The 20469-nt window shown below is 33.8% G+C and overlaps 1 protein-coding gene across 6 annotated transcripts in view; it reads left to right on the plus strand.

The window, feature by feature from the left end:
• Positions 1-200: 200 nt before the first annotated feature.
• The window catches only part of LOC139517912 (uncharacterized), a 35643-nt gene continuing 15374 nt past the window's right edge, over positions 201-20469 (plus strand). For 2 of the 6 annotated variants that reach the window (XR_011663232.1, XM_071309437.1), the window contains exons 1-7: positions 201-726; positions 13385-16306; positions 16848-16919; positions 17467-17521; positions 17902-18012; positions 18429-18907; positions 19864-20028. Coding sequence is in view for 4 of the 6 variants with exons in the window: in XM_071309437.1 (XP_071165538.1) it covers positions 13385-16306; positions 16848-16919; positions 17467-17521; positions 17902-18012; positions 18429-18907; positions 19864-20028 (3804 nt within the window). In the remaining 2 variants the exon portion in view is untranslated. Of the gene's footprint in view, positions 727-7624; positions 8116-10920; positions 11043-11988; positions 12338-13384; positions 16307-16847; positions 16920-17466; positions 17522-17901; positions 18013-18428; positions 18908-19863; positions 20029-20469 lie in introns of those variants that run through there. The other 4 variants (XR_011663233.1, XM_071309438.1, XM_071309440.1 and 1 more) reach the window with 3 other exon arrangements.

A 20469-nucleotide genomic window follows, 5' to 3' on the forward strand; every position in this document is an offset into this window, starting at 1 on the left:
TTCGAAGTTGGCAATTTATTCTGACACAAAAACGAAAACAATTAAACACATTTTGTGCTCCAGACAATATCTGTCCTTCGGAGATCTTTTGACACTAACATTGTTGTATTCATTTAATATATACAATGTATATAATGTAAATACGCACACGTTTATAAATTTAGATAAGTATATAAAAAAAAAGGCCGATAAATGCGTACAGTAACAATAAAAATATACTACAATCAGGTTTAAATACCGTTTATGATTTGTTACATCATAATTTATACAATGATAATCTACGTTTTTAATATCTGATAGTCCATACATGTATACATAAATATAAGTGTAATTTAATCGCGTATAATATACTGCGTAATAGCAATTTTTAAAGAGATCTCCCGTTCAGCCAATCTTTCCAATGACGTTTTTCTGTCAGTATAAATAGAACTGGATACTTCGTTGTATTTGCTAATCGATATCTGTGTCTTTAACCGACATTCTTGCACCCAATATGTCATAATCGTGATATAAAACAGTTATTTACGAAAATTGAAACACGGCTCAGCGTGAAATGTAAAGCCATGCGGAACAGTTAACTTTGGGATTTGTGTTTACAACCGTAACAAAAATGTCGGCTGGCTATGTACGTCCTTTGTGTATTTGTTCAAGGATTAAATCTAGACACGTGTGTTTTGATCACAATGTATAGTGCATAATAAACAACTTATCAACGTCAATTTTACAGTAAGTTTTAATGTTTGTCGTTTATATATGCAATTACACAAATATGTATACATGTACAGAATTTAATGATTCACATAAATATTATAATGACACGTGTATATAACTTTATATAAGAATAATTTTGTACTACATATTATCCCAAATGCAGAAATATTAAGTTCTTGTATAACAATAAATACTGTTATGCTGATAATGAATCAGGGAAAGTCAGAATCAAATATTTCGTTTAGAGAATAAGCTTTACAAAACCACCAGGCAACATCGTTTGTAAGAGATTGTGATAATAAACATGATAAGTGTACATGTACTCTAAAATGCACGTAGTTATGTAAATGGATTAAAGGCGAGAATTGTTTTGTCACCGGACATTTAGATAACACGAGTGTCCCATTTTCCTGTCCTAGTCAAATGCGAACAAATCGTAATGTGCGGAAGTAAATTCAAACAATATACAAACATATGATACAACCAGCCAGGGTGCCAAATATATACAACTAGTCAGGGTGCCAGTATACTATAAGTCAATGTGCCAAGATCAGTGTATTATCGGGATTCAATATAGCTACAATAAACATTTAACTGACAAGAAAATTAACTTTCTCCCTGACACAAGATCAATATCGACGTAGGCATAGGAAATTAATTTACGAGAAAAGTAGGTCATTGTCCGTGTCTAGGTCAGTGTACTAACTTCGTCGAGCAAAGGTAATGCCTCGTAAATATATAAATCGTGAAAAGGTAAGGGTGAAAATATTGCACATCAGATTTATATAAGTCGATACAGAACTTGTTTATGACTGTCGTGGCGTATTATTATAAGAGAAAATAAACGTACTTTTATTAATTTTTTAAAGGTTTTTACGTTCAAAAATGTTATGTTATTGCTATTATCCACTCAAGTAGAAATATTCACGTTCAAATGTAATGTTAATACAATTACCCACTCAAGTGACAAATGGTAAAACACTGACAGTGCAACGGTGTTCTCAGGCACAAGTTTGAATTATATAACATCTTAACAAAAAAAGGAAAGAGTGATTTGTTTAGTCTTCATAGAACTATAGACTAGTAAAAGAGAAGCGAAAAATACCAAAGGAATAACCAAAATCGTAAGTGTACAAAAGGAAAATAATGGCAAATATTTCAAGTGACAGATATTATGTTGTCTAATGGCCATGGCATGCATGGGGAGACGAAACACGCCGCGTCTGGCGCAAATACAACATTTTAATCCTGGTATCTATCATGAGTTAATTTTGAATCAAAATGTGCCTCGACACGAGGCGGTTAAGAAGCTTCTATATGAACTATTGCCTTTGATAAAGACCGTGCCATGTACGCCGATGAAGTCTACTTTATGAATCTACATTTATATGTAAATAAACTTGTTTTGTATCGTACACCAAGCATGCCAAGTGTTTAGATATACCAAGTGTTTATATATACCAAGTGCTTAGATATATCCAGTGCTTAGATATACCAAGTGTTTAGATATACCAAGTGCTTAGATATACCAAGTGTTTAGATATACCAAGTGTTTAGATATACCAAGTGTTTAGATATACCAAGTGCTTAGATATACCAAGTGTTTATATATACCAAGTGCTTAGATATACCAAGTGTTTAGATATACCAAGTGCTTAGATATACCAAGTGCTTAGATATATCCAGTGCTTAGATATACCAAGGCAAGTGTTTAGATATACCAAGTGTTTAGATATACCAAGTGCTTAGATATACCTAATGTTTAGATATGCCAAGTGTTTAGATATTCCAAGTGCTTAAATATACCAAGTGTTTAGATATGCCAAGTATTTAGATATACCAAGTGCTTAAATATACCAAGTGTTTAGATATACCAAGTGCTTAGATATACCAAGTGTTTAGATATACCAAGACGTGCTTAAATATATACCAAGTGCTTAGATAAACCATGTGCTTAAAGATATATCTAGTGCTTAGACACATGTTAGAGATATAAAGTTCTAGCAGTGGTATATATCAATTAGTGCTTGTATCTATTCAAAGATATACTAAATGCGACTCGATAAATAATTTTATTTTTATTGTTCTGCGATAATTGTGTGTAGTTGGAATCAATACTTTGATATTTGACTATATACCACATTATCTAATAACACAGATAATGTCATATTTTACTTCAAGGTCTTTTGCTCTGAAAGTCAATTAATTAGATTAAGTTTTTACAAACTTACAGGTTGCGCTTTATAAATACAGCTGTTTCTCCAACCACACCTCTTTTGGGGAGATAAAGAATAGTCATAGATAATTATTTTTGTTTACAAACTGTATCCCAGTTATTATCTCTATGTTTCATCTCATAGAGACATAACTTGTGAATGTTACCAGTAAATATATATATGTATATTGTTTATATTGAAATCTGTGGTAACCCTACAGTTAAGGTAGGGGTAATTAAGAAATTTAGTGTTAGTTTAAACTCTAAAGAAGTTCGGGGCATATAAACGTTGAAAATATGCCGCACAGCCATATATATTGACCTTTGAAAAAAATAGAAGTGCATATGAACTTTCCATTGTAAGATATGATTTTTTTTCAAAACTTCATAGTGAAAGGAGTTCCTAAGGGAAATTGCAATGTCAATATTTACAGAAATTCAACCATAGACATTTATGTCTACATTAATTCAACATACAATGAAGGGATTAATTGTTTTACGATAGGAAATCGCCAATGTGTAGGTATTCAATGAAGACAAATGGTGTCACGCTTCCTTAATTTACTGCTTTATGCATCTCACTTATTACGTTTTTTATCAACAAATATGACATTCCTCTCCGGGCCATATGTTTATGGACTGAAGTAACCGAACGGTGCTAAAACTGCAATTTGACATAAAACTTGCCGTGAATATGAACTATATTTACAAAATCGTTTTATTTTTCATGTCTATCAGTGCAAAAATTGACAAAATCGCTTTCTGTTTGAATAAATTGTTATTGATCATGCGAGACAAACATGTTGATTTATTCACAATTTTGTTTAACTTGGAGCGATTTAGAGTTTGATATTTTATATTGTTGAGGGCACTATTGACCATAGGTTTTGATGGTGTTTTTCTTTCGTGAAATATGGGTTCTGTCTCATTGCCGTAGACGTACCCCATATGGAAACAATGCATTTACTCATCGGCCCACTTTCCGCATTCCTCGTCCTGGGCCAATATACGTCAAGATGATCAGATGTGACTGATAAATAGTTATTTGCATAACATATATTAGAATCAACTAATTAAATCTAGGTTCTGCCAAGTGATTGACCCTGATTCAGAGTTTTAGACTCGCTGGTATGCAAGATACAGACCAAGCAGAACGTTCATGCAATCGTTCCAGAGAGCGTGTCATTCTCCCTACACGAGACATACACGTTTATGTCCTATAGATATTTCAACAACAAATGGAACTTTTTAACACCCTGACTGGCTATACAGCCCTTGCACGGTCAGTCCCCGATCTTACCGGACGTAGCTGAATATGTATACATCCCACTGCAGCCGAACGGATGTTCCCGTTATAATCGTTTGTAGAATGTTTCTACAGTCAGATTGAAAAGTCTATAAGGATTACCATATCTATGTATACCGGAGTTATTTAAGTCAACCCTCGGTTGAATTATCAATATAAAGGATGCATGTTAGAATGAAGAATGTTGATATCGGTACCAGTAGATATAAGGGCCATTGTTAACAATTTGATCTGTCTTGTACTGTCAATTAGATACATGTTGCTGTCACGTTTGTTTTCCTATCCGTATGTACTAAGTTAGTAGAAGGAAAGATGTACCTATTTACCTGTAAAAGCGACCTTGGCCTCTATATTGTTTACCGGATTTGTAATCACATAAGCAACACGACGGGTGCCGCATGTGGAGCAGGATCTGCTTACCCTTCCGGAGCACCTGAGATCACCCCTAGTTTTTGGTGGGGTTCGTGTTGTTTATTCTTTAGTTTTCTATGTTGTGTCATGTGTACTATTGTTTTTCTGTTTGTCTTTTTCATTTTTAGCCATGGCGTTGTCAGTTTGTTTTAGATTTATGAGTTTGACTGTCCCTTTGGTATCTTTCGTCCCTCTTTCCTTTGTTTAATGAGATAAAAGTGACGGAGAACACACCTCTAAGCACAATCATCCTAATTTAACACATCATTTGAAATCTAACTTGTTCGTTCGAACATTTACATGCATGCTTTGATATAATATAAAGATAGGAACAAATCACTGAACTTATGTTCATATCGATATCCATTCAGTAGCGTGATTGCCTCGAGAGCGGGAGGTTAAGGCTTCGACCCCCGGATTGATCAAACCAAAAACTTGAATATTGGTATTTGCTGCTTCTTTGCTCGAAACGCGCTAGATCCTATTGGTCTACATGGTCTAGTACAAAGAACGAATTATATTCATCTATCAATAACACGTTCTCGTCCTGATTGTATATACTATTTAATTTGCCACTGGGCTTTAAACTGCCAACATCATCGGTCCATCTTCACTCAACAATTCATATCGCCAACATCATCAGTCCATCTTCACTCAACAATTCATATCGTAACTACTCCGCCATTTTCTCTACGCCTACAATATATAACGTTACTGTAGATGAGCGAGTCTGACTGAGTAGTTACGCCTGTAATATATCAATCTCCGGCGCAGAGTTCATATCCGTTCCTTACATGCTTTGCAATACTGCACTTAATATTATGACCTCTGTCATATTGAGTGTAGTGTTACAAAGTATAGAACGGAACGGATATGTGATCTCTGCGCAGGAGATTGGTAATATATATGACTTATATATCATATTTGTACTGGTAACAAAATGTAACCAGCTCAACAATAAACTTAGATCGTACATAATTGAGGTATAAATAAATTTTAAAAAATATTCTGAAATAGCTCCAATCAGGTACGTTGTTAAAGAAAAGGTAATAAATATCGAATTAACTATATGGGAGATGGATCTGTCGATCGCGTGGTATTTCAAAATGATTCCTGGTATACAAATGAAGTTTGTAACAGCACCACGTAGTCGGTGTTTTACCCAATAATAGTTTCGAGTTGTATGAAACGGATAAGAAAAATGCAACTCTGTGGGATGTATTAACCACGACAAAATTGATTAAATATAATTTTGAATGCGAACTAAACTATATATTTTTATGTTATATGTTTGCATGCCTAATAAGTCGTTTTCTTCTTTTTGACGATAAATGCTACGAAAAATTAAGTATAACATAACTTGCGAACATAAAATCCGTAATACTTGAGCTGCTTGGAATAAATAAGTCAGAACTCGTGTGACTGGTATACGTGTACATGTTGTTGTAATTGTCCTTGACTTTTGTGTAGAATATAGCCGGGGCAAATGAAGAGTGTTAACATAAAACATAACCTTAATCTTTCATATTCAATGTTGACGGCACTGAGATGTTATTTTGTTGTTAATTTGTTTTGTTGTTGTTATTGGTTTTGGTAGGCGACTTACTTATGTAGTAATTGCGCCTTAAATTCATACTAACATAAGTATTATGTATATATACTTTCAGTCCTTAATTTATTTTTAGTATTACGTTTTGGCGAGTTTTATGTCAAACTTTGGCGAACATGGTTGACTCAATTACTCAGAAATATCTATATATGTTGAGAGACAAAAAACAAAACAAAAAAACACATAACAAAAGATACATGTAATAGGAAAATGAAAAAAAAAAAGCAAAAAAAACAAAACAAATGATAGTCCCTAATGAAATGCTTTATTTATTGATAGGTATCATAAAATTGTTTAAAAATGTAATCTGGTTATTCACCTTTGTGTCGTCTGTGATATACTTATATAAAAAAAAGTATATTTAGAAACATGTAACAAGACATTTGCTAGTTAGATACAACCAATGTTAGGACGTCTCCCTCAATTGATGTAGCAAATAATGAATCCTTAAAGTAAGGATTGGTTGAAGTTATTCCTTTTTTGGTTAAGGTTCGTTCGTTGTATTAAATATTCCGAATATGCATTTTTCCTTTTTATGTAACTCAAGTCCAACAGTACAACTTTACGAAGCTAGTGTTTCCTATCAAGGTTTCCTTTAGAGGGAGTTACCTCTTACACAATTGTCACTTTTAACCAACGTTTGGTAAACATGATAAAGCTGACGTAATATTGTTTGGTTAAAAGTATTTTCTTTTCAAAACGCCGCCTACGGACTTGACAGATAGTTGTCTGAAGGCTGTTTAACGCGCAAAAGCGTGGACTCATTCATTTTGATGATGTCATACTGGGCCGTTGAATTTACTTCCTTTTAGATCCGATCGCTCGTGGCTTCTAACTAATAAATCCCGCGCTGCCAAATTAAAACTCGCACCCCATGGATTTTACAGTCGTACAGACAAAGTACTATGACTACCACATTGCTTTACCCTCGTCAACCATTGGGGTCTCCATATAAAATTTACTCCCGCGTGGTTTTTTTAATTTGGTAAGTTAGTAAAATGTCATTTGTGCGTTTAGGGGCGTCGTCACTTCCGTTCCAACGTTGAGCGAGTGGTTGGAAAACTATAATTCTATATTGTACGAATTATTCGGCAAATTGAATTCTCAAAATTGACAATCAGCATTTCTGTCATTAGGGAATTGTCATTAAGTACCTACAGAACAACCATTATTTCTTGTTTATCCTGCACAATGACTATCACTAAGACGCTTGATGAACGTAAATAGTGCAGGGATACAGGCGACCCCCTCTATCTGGTAAATGACGTCATAAAGGCGCGTATAATTGACGAGTTTTTTCCGGTCACGGATGAACTCGAAAGTGGTCTATTGAATTCACCAATCGATTGTCTAATCAGTCAGTTCTATACTAACTCTTAAATTATATACCATGACTCTGCTATCGAACAATTAATCAAGGATCATCACGATTTTGAAAATCGGCTGCTAAGAAAAACCAAATCGTGAATGTGAGCCAGTCACGATAGATCACGATAGTGTTATTAACTGAAACAATAATTTCAATACTTATAGATTTTTTTGTTTTGTTTCAATCGATTAACACGTACATATATTTGTAAATTATATATGTGGCACCTAACTGCCTTACTATCAGATCTTAAATCATATAAATAACCGTTTTTTATAGAATACTTTTTTGTTTTTATTGCTCTGTTGGTATACAGTAATAGAAAGGCGTTTAATAATGCATCATTTCTTATATAAGGAAGTTTATGTGTGTGTATAGTGCACTGCCCTTTAATGACGTCAACAGACTGTATCTACTCGAGTTAAACATTAGTGTGGCAAATCGATTTCATTCTCAACATGTTTGTTTCAAATTACTTTATCTGAGCTTTGAAGGTAAGTGTGTATCTTTGGGTTGTAAATGTGTATTTTTGTTTGTAAGTGTGTAATTGCTGCTTTAGTGATTCGTACTTTACCTCTTTGGTATAACGACCTAATTGATATTATATATACATTCTTTTGTTTGTAGTATATATCACGTACGCTATCCAATGGGTGTACAACCATTCATCACGCTCATACAATGTTACATTAAATTTTTACGACTTTTATACCTATTCTCTAATCTAAATTATAAAGTTATTTTAATGAATTGACTGACACTTTAATCGTCTTATTGTAAGGTTGACCGTACTTACATTTTGATCGAATGGCTTTATTCAAATTGTGCTTTCCATCAAAGTTTTCCAATCCCTATGCACGTATAAGAAACTACAAAATAACAATTCATTCTATTCTTTTGAAAATCATGAAAACATTCACAGAATGAAATCAAAATAGTTATCGAATGCTTGAATTATAGGGTTATTTATATGAGAATGTAGAAATCTATTATTACTGCAATTTGAGAACCATTGTTTATTTTATTTTTTTATTGTTCTCACGATTTTTTGTAAGATAATCAGATGCCGTGATGGAATGTTTCAACCGGTATAAAGTTTTAAACATATTTCCGTTATGATCACTGTATACCGTATTCTTCTGAAACTATTTTTAACTTTTCCGTAGATTTTCTCAATCGTCTTTTTACACTTTTCCGGAGACGACTGTTAACTATTCCGTAGTTGTTTTTTTTTTTTTTTTTGATTATTGCGCCTTTCTGAAGATAATTATTCCGTAGTTAAATTTTCGTCTATTGGCGCCTTTTCTGTAGACAATTGATAATATTCGTAGTTTCTTTATCATCTTTCGGCGCTTTTCCGGAGAATATTGTTAATTATTCCGTAGTGTCTTTTTTATGGACGCGCAACACAGTCGTCGGGGCTACATTGGTTTACCCTTATCTGTCATTTCGTCATTCTGCCATTCTGTCATTCCGCAAAAAAACATTATATGCATTTTTTTTCTAATCGCCTTCAGACTTTGGGCTGATTTTTGGTATCCATGATCAGTTCAGATCCAGCTTAAGTTTTGTTCTGTTCAGCTATTTTTTAACACAATAACTTGCTTTGGAAAATCACATTTATACGAAACGTTTTCTAAACACCTTCAGATATTGCACTGATTTTCGGTATGTGAGTTAACCATGATAAGTTACAGATCAAGTTTAAGTTTGTTCCGCTCTGTTGAATTTTTACGCAATTACGAGCGTTGGACTTTATTGTTGAAAATCACAGTTTTACGGACTATTTTTCTATACACGTTCTGAATTTGCGCTGATTTTTTACATGTTGTTTAACCATGATGAGTTACAGATCAAGTCTATGTTTCGTTCTGTTACGCTGATTTTGATGTTGTTTCTCTCCATCTTGTTAGATCTGCAGTACATACACTTCCTTTATCATTAACTACTCATTTGGTCAAGGAAGTGTTTCATCAAACTAGTATTGGTCTTGAGAGCTGGATACTATTCATGCATGTTTGAGTCCATATGTGTTACTGAAATTGCAGATTTTTCAACTTTTTGAGACGGGACCATGTCTAGTTGTCTATTGCGCCTTTCTGAAGATTGTTAACTATTCCGTAGTTTATCTATCGTTTGTGGGCGCGTTTTCGGAGACGATAGTTTACTTTTATGTATTTCCCTTTCGTCTATTGACGCCTTTTACTAGTATTAGGACGATTGATAACTATTAAATTACAAAAACGATAAATGGCACGTGTGGTAAAATATTATGGTCAGTATAAAATTACAAATACGACAAATGGCACGTGTGGTAGAATATAATGGCTAGTTCTAAATTACGTTGTCATTTGGAAAAAAGACATATCCTACAACTGGATCATTTTTATATCAGGGTTGTAACTCAGCATAATAACAGGGATGTATTGACTTTGTCTATTTATAACTTATTTATTTACGGATAATGAAATATTATATTCTTTTCGTATACGTTGATGGGAGAAAAAAATCACAAGTCCAAAGTGCGTTTGATTTTCATTATTTTGATATACTAGTATATATATGAGTAGGCAAAAAAACGCCCTACATGAAGACGTCATTTGCCTATGTAATTTCACGATTCGTTCCCTGGTTATCTTGTTATATGACATTTCAAATAAATAGCACGATATAACAGTTTAAACGTTCATATTGTAATTTTTGTTGTTAATTGATTTTAATGATATATAATGAGTTTTGGAGATTGCGCTTCCTGTTGTACTACTAAGTATGACATTGTATTATAACATAAGTACGGCGACCGATATATATAGATTCTACCACTGCATCTAGTGTGATGTATACGATATTTATCCACCCGAGACAGTTGAATTTTCAAATTTAAAACGCGAGGCTTTGCCGAGCGTTTTAAATGTTTAAAATTTAACTGTCGAGAGTGGATAAATATCGCATAACACGAGATTTGGTGGTGGAATCTGTTTCTCTAATGATTTTCAAACAATACGCAGGCAAACTTATTATTTCTTTACGACTGATCTGCAAAAAGATGTGTTCTTTCTATGTAACCTCATCAGGCATGGTCCCCTTTTTCATGCCGTCACAATAGGAAATTCAGAGAAAAGCAAGAAAGTTCGACGTCATAATCGGATTTTAACCAATGAAGAACTGAGATCAAACGAACCACACGTTGATTATTTTTTTCTTATAAAATGGGTGCAGAAAGGGATAAATAGATGAAGAATTAGAGAAAAGAGTTTACGTTACTTGTCAGATTAATAAGTTGTTTCAGTTTGTTTCAGTTTGAATTCAGTTTTAGATATTGTATGGTTGTCAATTATTGAGACAACTATCCAACAGAGACCAAAGCACACAGTTGTCAACAATTACATCTTTTTGTCAGAAATGAGCAAAAACCTTAAAAGTATGTCATTGTATGTATAGTACGCTATTAAAAGCTCTCAGATAAAAAAAAGAGTGAATCGTTTTAAACGAAACAAACAACGGCCTTACGTATGCTAAAACAATAAACGACAAGCAGTTACAACAGGCCGCAACCAATAATAAACACTTGATTGCAGGCTCCTGGCTTGAGATAGACATAACTAATATATCGGGGTTAAATACAAGCATTGTGTTATTCAATATTTCTATCGTTGTTTTTGTAACTTGTGTTGTTATTTTGTGTCATGTTGTTGTTTTGTGTCATGTTGTTGTTTTGAGTCTATTAAACCGTCTTTAAAGTTAACGAGATTATCATCAGCTCAGTAGCCAGTGCTTTTGAGACGATTCGTATAAACATGATTATTATCTAAAAATATCCGTTCATCAATTAAGACATTATTTTAGAAACTATAAGTTTCCAACTACTTCCAGAAAAGTTGACCGTAGAATGATGTGGCTATTTACCTAGGTCCCATTTAGTCATATAGCTTCGAACTTTTCCACGTATTTATACACCAATGGCGTTCAAATATTTCGGTTTATGGTCCCTGATAATGGTAAACCAAACGCCTTTCTTGTCCGAAAATCTCAGTAACATAAAAGACAGATCGAAAAGATGTATAAATGACGATGAAAAATATGATGGATCTTTTAATCTGTATTATATGTTTTTTGTAATGAATTCGGGATTTTTCGAAGGAATGTCTATTAAGTCTTTCCGATGATAACATGTACATGTTGTAGTCATAGATGGACTTGGGGAAATAGTTGTTATAGTAAAGTTTTTAACAATCTTTTAAATGTAACTTAGCATATATAGATGAAACCCAGTATTCGTCAGATATGATAATTATGTAACATTGGAAGGACGACGTATGCCACGTGAGATAAATTACTACACGTTAATACATGTTTTATTTACCTTTAAGTAAATGTTTATGAAAGTATCTGCAGTTAATTGCATACGTGTCTAATCATATCATAGTAGGAGAACTTGTTTACCATGTAAGATCTCTACACGTAAATATCATAAACGGACAGATCTAAAAACAATTGGATTTTTAGAAAATGTTTGTCCTATTCCACTCAGACATTCTGCTATTGATTTTTTCGGAGATAAATTTAAATAACATTGTGACACGTCTCCTTTTCGAAATACACAATTCCATATGCTGTGTATTAAATGGGGAATGGTCTCCTGAAATTCTGTGCACCCAACTTTTAAATGTATCGTGTTCTTCCAATGTATGAGCACTCGCTCAATTCATAAAAGATGTGAGTAAAAATAATTTTAAAAAAACCAATGCAATGTCTTAATGTCTGCCAGACCTGACCTTGACCTCATTTTATGCATCAATGATCAAGGTTTAAGTTCTTTGATTTGGTTCGTTTCTTAATTACTATAATCAGAAGGTCAATTATATGTTGTGTATGTAATGTTTGCAAATGGTACGTTTCAGTCTGCAAGTATCATCTCACCTTGACCTCATGTTCATGGTTGATTGATTAATGTAACGTTTGTATAATTTGGTCTGTTCTTCAAGTACTATCAATACTACAGCCACATGTCAACCTTATCTTATATAATATATGGAATGATTGTAAGATTTACATGTCAGTTTGGCAGCTATCATCTGAAATTGACCTCATTTCATGGTTCATGGGTCAATGTTAAGTTTTTGGGTTTTGTACTTTTTATCAAATAAGATTATCAATAGTTCAACTATATTTGGTGTGTGAAATGATTGTAAGGTGTATATCTGTCTGACAGGTATCGTTTGACCTTGCCTTTATTTTCACAATTGACAGTCAATGTCAAGATTTAGTGTTTAAATTTGTATTTCAATAACCATGATAACCACAAGCAATAGGTCAACTTTATTTGGAGTATGAAATAATTGTAAGATTACAAGTCTGGCTTAAAGGATTTACATAACCTTGACCTTAATGTCATGGATCTTTAAATATGTTAAGTTTGTGCTTTTTAATAGTCAGTTAAGATTGCGATAACTTTTAGCGTGTGCATTCTTGTTAAATGGGAGTCAAAATGAATACAGGGGAATTTCGTTTCTGATAAATTCGTATACAGCTAAGAGTTGGAATGACTTTACAGTATGATGCGAGCGTTTGTATTGTCCAAAGTTGAAAGAAAACTTGTGATACTTAAGCATGTTAAGTGAAAGATGTCTATTATTAGTTCTTTTAATGTCCCTTTGTCCGACATCTTGTTTTATTATGACTAAAATTTGAACATATGTATACAACATACATGACATATACAACATATACAAAACAATGCTTATTTATCATGTTTTATTTCAGATGAACAATAACATACAGCCAGGACTATCGTGTGATTGGAATGGACAAAAGTGGACACCGACTGTTACAAATATACAAGAACAATGGATAGCACAGAATCCACCTGGCGTAGCTCGAGGGAAGGTATGGCAACCAAAAGTTGCACCCCCTCCTCCAAATCCTCTGCCACCACTAGACACCGACGACATGAGTGATGAGAGTCTTGAGAATGCTGTTGCTAACGGATATCCTCTGGATTTATCAACATTTAATAAAACAACAGTTTCACACACACGACAGGTGGAAAGTCCTTTAGATTTGTCGTTAAAAACACGTAAGCGATGTGCAGATTCAACACTTCATTGTAATCAATATGGACAAATTGGCAAAAAAATGTGCTTACCTTCTCAAAGTAGACCACACGATAGATCACATGATAGAACACATGACCGATCACGTGACCGACAATTGTTAGTTCAGCAAGCTATTGCTGACAACATGGGCATGCCAAATCAAGCATGCCAACAGTATACCCCTACAGTAGATCTCATGCATCCTGAAAGTGTGCGCCATAAACGAGACTATCATACTACGTCACGACAGCATATGCAAAATATAGATTCAATGCATGTAAAAAATAGTTTTAGTTCTGCTAAAAATTTGCAAAATGTACAAACAGTTCAACAAAAAATCTGTATTCCCGATCAAACTGAAGTCCGTCAGCGTTGTCCGGGTCAAACATTCAGTCGTCAATATGTGTCGTCTAGTAATCAAATATATCCTGATGAAATATCTAAAGTGTCTTCTCATCATTATGGTAGCTCTGTTCGTAGAGTCAGTAATTCACAAATCCATGATGCTCAAAAATTTTCAAATTACTCTGGAAATATTCAAAGAGAAAGTCAACACAATATGTATAGGGAGCATTCACAGTTTTATGCACAGAGGCAAGAAGTTTTATCTCAAAATCGTGGTATTTCACCAGCAAGTAAAAATAGCGAAACAAACAATTATCAATTGATGTCTCAGGTTCAAAAGAACGTGTCAAATTCCAATTCAACTTCATCATTAAATTCATCGAAATATTTAGGTAATCGCTCTCAACATGATCCATATGGTTTTGTCCGTCATAATACTGCAGCTGTTGCGACATATTCTCCTAGTGGTAGTTCTATATCCTCAAGGTCGCCTTCGTTTCAGGGTCATCAAAGTCGACCGAGTGTATTGTCAAGTGGGTTGCATTTTAAGCATCCCCAGGAATGTTGCAGTCCAGATAGTACGAACGTTTTACAGTCGCCTTCGGACTATATGACTCCATTATCACGTGATCCATCAGCCAATAGTCCTGGTATGTCACGTGATACTCTACAGATTCGCAGAAATGCTGAAATGAAAAGCAGTCGTGTATCTAGTACAAGTTATACCCCTTCATCTTCACCAAGATGTGGGTACGTTTCAAATTCGCCAAGTGGATATGTTTCAAATTCTCCCAGTATGATCTCAAATATAAAATCACCGTCCATTCAACCGCAGTCTAAACTGACTTCTTCTCCAGGTATTGACATTCTTGAGACAACGTCAGTTATGCAGCGTTCTAATCAAAGTCGTTCGATAATTATGGGAACAAGTGGCTCAACAGTAAACGACATTCAAAGCAAAACAATCAATAAATACAGACCACGATTATGGAATCCAGAGCAGTTAAAGCATGGTTTTGATACTGTAGCATGTGCAGAAAAAAGCACGTTCGAAGAGAAGAATGAAATTCCAAAAAGTAAATTGCCTAATAATGATCTCACGTTTTGTAAAAATGAAACAAAAAACACTGATAGTTGTGCGAAAACTGTTTCTCCAGAAACAGAATTTACTAGTCCTTTAGAAGTAGCAATTCCAAAGACTGCTGAGATCAAATCAGAAAATAGACCGAAACCGTTTTCCAAGAAAGATATAATCATGAATGCGTTTAGAAACGATGAATCAATGAAACACATTCTCGAAGAACAAAAGCCACCACCACCTCCTATACACTTATCTGAACAGCCATCTATACATCCATCCGAAAAACCATCTATCATGTCTTTACATCCACCTGAACAATCATCAAAACATCCTCCGGAGCCGACAAGAAGCACTACTTTTATTTCTCCTGAATCTCCTAAAATGCCAACTTTAAGTCCTCAACAAAAGTTACCAGCACCGAAAGTGTCGCCGTTGATGGGAGAACCTCCAACGCTTGATAGAGCTGCTTCTCAAGGAAATCGTCGAAAGCAAAACAAAGTATCTCCGAACAGGAAAATACAACTGAAACATTCTTCTGAAAAACTATCTAATCATAATGAAAAACAAGATTATTCAATACAGCCACACTCAAGTTTTCCTCAAAGACCAAAACAACCATACAAAAGAATCCCTGTTGCGAATGTTGCACCAATGGTGCACGGTAGATGTAATTCTCCAAAAGATAAAATCATTCCTATGTCAGAGAAAGGCACACCAAATCAGGACATTAAACAGTTTGTGTCAATTCCAACGCCGCAACCTATACAGGTATTCCGTGTGGAAACAGTAGTTACGAATCAAAATGACATTTCAGAATTAAGTATTAAAGAATCGTCTCATATAAAGTCCAAGGAAGATATTATGTTTAAAAGAGGAAATCCAAAATATAAGGCAACCAAGCCAACTTCAGCCCTTCAAACTAACAAGGCAAAACGAAAAGAGAAGACAAATGAGTGTTCAATAGAAGGCAATTGTCGATTGAAACCGCGAGACAATAGCAATTGTCAAATGAAAGAAACTGTTCAGAGTAAATGTTTAATGAAAACGCCAGATCAGAACAAGTTACTGAAAACAACAGACCACAAAAATGTTAGAAAGGAAAGTGCTATTGAAATGTCAATTAGGGAAACAAAAGACCATAGTGAGAGCAAATCCGTTACCAAGGTATACATAAACAATAAGCACGTATATATAAAAGATTTCTATCCTGTTTAATACACTGAACTATCAGCTTTATTTTAAAATAGACATTTTATTAGATATAATTAATGTTTTTTAATGTTTGATCAAACACTAGTAAAACAATTTTTTATAAGTTAGAAGAGTCATTGTACATGTCGTACTGAAAAACAAAAAGAAGAAAACTATAACAGAAAAACAAAAACAGATGCTGTACTAGAATTTCAGTCATAGACCTAGACCTTTATGAATATATTTTCCATTATTGGTCATTTTGTTTTAAATAATTATCATTATCTAAAGGATCTCTTTAAAACGTTTAAGATAGGTGTTATATTCGTCCACCAAAAAATATGAAAATAGCAAAACTGTAGGCTTTTGCATTTTTACAGCATGTCTGTGGTTTTTTTCGCGTGTTATAAAAAATGTCTTTCGTTTGTGAATCTTTTCTTCGTGTGCATGGTATTATAGTTTAGTATTTCTGTTATGTCTAGTTTACCTACAAATGTCATTACTCTTATTGCAGAGGCCTAAGCCAAAACAACACATTAAACAGACCCTAAGAAAGTTAAGAATTATATCAAACACTAAAAGGAAGGTATGTATTTTTACTTTGATAAAAAATGAATGGTTTACGTATATTTTTGTTGATATTTAAGTTGTTAAGTAACACAACTAAAATGAACAAAGTTTAAAAAAGTCTTACTATTAATGTTATGAACTTGTTTTGAAACACATATACCATGTTTACCCGAGCAACGATTACTATGTTATCAAATAGCAAATACAAGATTTTCACGAGTGGGGCCGGAAGAGCCTTCTGAAAAATACGAAAATATGACAAGGTAAATGGACTAGAGCCCTTGATCCGGCACTTTATCTCACACTTTCACTCGTTAGAAGTAAGGTTATTCCTTAGTCTAGTTGATTGACAATGTGCATTATTGATTTAACTTATTAAACAACCACTTATACTTCAAATTCACTGCCCACCTCTTAACTTTTGACCTGCGGGTGTTTTCATAAGAGACTCATTTTTGTGGTGATTTTTTAATTAAGTTTATTTTCTATTCTCGAAATATTACGTACTTTTTAAAATGCATCGCAAAAACCAAAAAAAAAAGTGAATAAATGTATTTTAATAGGCTGACGAAATCAGTAGAAAGGCTAGAGTGAGAAATGTCCCTGGATCTTTGTCAGGTAAGAAACATAAAAGACTATCTGTCTGTCTGTAGACGAAACGCGCGTCTGGCGTATATACTAAATTTAGTCCTGGTATCTATGATGAGTTTATTTACTGGCAGTTTTAATATAAATTTGTTCTATTCAATTTGTATGTTCCTACTGATTAAACTAACAAGAAGAAAGTTCATCCATATTTTGAAATTGAAAACAAAACTTAAAGTCATGTATAAATCAGAACTATTTGATTAAAAAACTGAAATATTTTTTATTGTCAATATTTTCAGAAATTTTTTAAATGAATAGCAAATTTATTCAAGTTAGGTTATATTTTACTGCAAGCATTATTTATTCATATTGGATTATTTGTGACTACATGTAATACTTGTTCATATTAGGGTCCATGCATAGGAGGCGAATTCGTAGACGATTACAGATCTCAAAACATAATAGAGGATTCATTGACTTCAAGCCACAAGTTTTAGAATCACGAACAAGACGGAAATCAGGTATACTGATATACAAATACAACACAAATGAAATGCTTGCTTGCTCCTAAACATGTCTAATCAAAGTACTCGTTTTGTAGTGTACACAGTAGGATTTTAATAAATATAAGCATAAAAAAATAGAAAAATATCGGATAACCTTTGTATTGAATTTAAAGTAGGGATTTGTTTGGGTCTCTTTGAGTTTAAAAATGTTTTTTATATTATATTGAGGTTATAAAGTCAGAATATTTTTCTATAAAAAAAGTATGTTTTCCAGTGTCCTGTTGTATAAAATCTATAAAAACAAAACTACAAAAGCCAATAAACAACGAAAAATATACAAAAAAACAACAACTACAAAACATAAAGAATTCTATTTATTCTGTATACAGTGTCGATCGTTCAACATTTAGAATATTTATTTATGTTGACAGCTGTAAGACGAGGGTATCACAGAAATGCAGCCTATGAAAAAGAACTTCGAAGGGAAGAGAAACGCAAAGCATTTCGTCATCGACAACGTGTACACAGATTTAATAAAAGAATTAGTATGAAAGCAAAAGCCAGGAAAGTTGTACCACCTACAACAGAGCAAGCCGAAACAAAACTTCCTGAAAAGAATCACGAGGAGGCGACACCTTCCACAGTGGAAACTGATAATAGCGGAACATGGGAGGTGAAAAATACCAGCACAACGCTACGAAATGGCAAAAGTAAAGGTGTTAGCATGAAAATATTGTTTAAACCACAAGAACAAAGGCGGTTCCGACGCAGGATGAGAAAAAGAGGGACAATGAGATATGGTTTAAAGAAGACAGTATCTGCACCATCCAGATTGAGAATGCAAACACAGATCTTTGATGATGCTGGATGTTCTCAAGGGTTCACTGGTTCCCAAATGCCGTGTATGGATGTAAGTTTTCTTGAAAACCTTATTGTGTACTTTTTTAGACTATTTTGTTTGCCCTTATATCAATAATAAAAAGGAAATATTACTTTTTAAACTGATATTGCTTCTCGACACCTTAAGTTGTTTATGATTTAATACTCTTTGTCTCCCAAGTATGCAAATAACAAATCAATGATGCAAAAATAAGGAACTTTGTGTTCTCTAAATTGTGAAATATTTATTTGGTTTTCAGCGCATGGTGTAAAGATTCAAGAATATACATTACATGTATAAAACCTTCAATGCTCTAGTCAATAATATTGTGTCATATTTTATCTATTTATTTGACCGTTCCAACTTTCATCTTCAAATGCTAGTAACCATAGATATACCTGACCATTTAAAGTACCATCACCAAACACCCAACATATTTACCTCACCATTACATGTACCTCTTATCAAACAGTTGATTTAACTGACCATTTAAAGTTTTCCAAACAATCAATAGTCCTTTCTCATCATCATGATCATTCCAAGTGTCATTGCACTGCAAAACATATATTTACCTGACCATGGTTCAACTTTCTCCAAACAAACGATAGATTTAACTAACCATTCCAAATTTCTCCAAACAAACAATAGACCTTCCTCATTGTTTCAAGTGTCATCTCCAAACAAACGATAGATTTAACTAATCGTTCAAAGTTTCTCCGAACAAATAATAGACCTTCCTCATTGTTCAAGGTATCATCTCCAAACAAACGATAGATTTAACTAACCATTTAAAGTTTCTCCAAACAAACAATAGACATTCTTCATTGTTTCTGGTGTCATCTCGAAACAAACGATTGACTTAACTAACCATTCAAAGTTTCTCTAAACAAACGATAGATTCCCTTGACATTTCTAATTGTCAGCTTTAAACATACAATATGTTTACTTTCGACGTAATTTTAAGTTGACGAACAATATTGTTTTAGATTCATTCAGCAGACTATTCCCAGTATGATTTTGATGCAACTGATCCTGTTGACCTTCCTGCCCCAGTGCCATTTATACCATCCCTCCCGGAAGTGAAGAAACTAAGTGTCTGTAAGGATACCGGGGAAACAATACTACACCGTGCTGCTAGAATGGGACATGAGGTAAGGCTTATATTTATATACCGGAAGTGAGGAAACTAAGTGTCTGTAAGGACACCGGGGAAACAATACTTCACCGTGCTGCTAGAATGGTACATGAGGTAAGGCTAATATTTATATACCGGAAGTGAAGAAACTAAGTGTCTGTAAGGATACCGGGGAAACAATACTACACCGTGCTGCTAGAATGGGACATGAGGTAAGGCTTATATTTATATACCGGAAGTGAAGAAACTAAGTGTCTGTAAGGATACAAGGGAAACAATACTACACCATGCTGCTAGAATGGGACATGAGGTAAGGCTTATATTTATATACCGGAAGTGAAGAAACTAAGTGTCTGTAAGGATACCGGGGAAACAATACTACACCGTGCTGCTAGAATGGGACATGAGGTAAGGCTTATATTTATATACCGGAAGTGAAGAAACTAAGTGTTTGTAA

Source organism: Mytilus edulis, chromosome 3 (genome assembly GCF_963676685.1).
Source record: "Mytilus edulis chromosome 3, xbMytEdul2.2, whole genome shotgun sequence".
NCBI classification, from domain to species: Eukaryota; Metazoa; Mollusca; class Bivalvia; order Mytilida; family Mytilidae; genus Mytilus; species Mytilus edulis.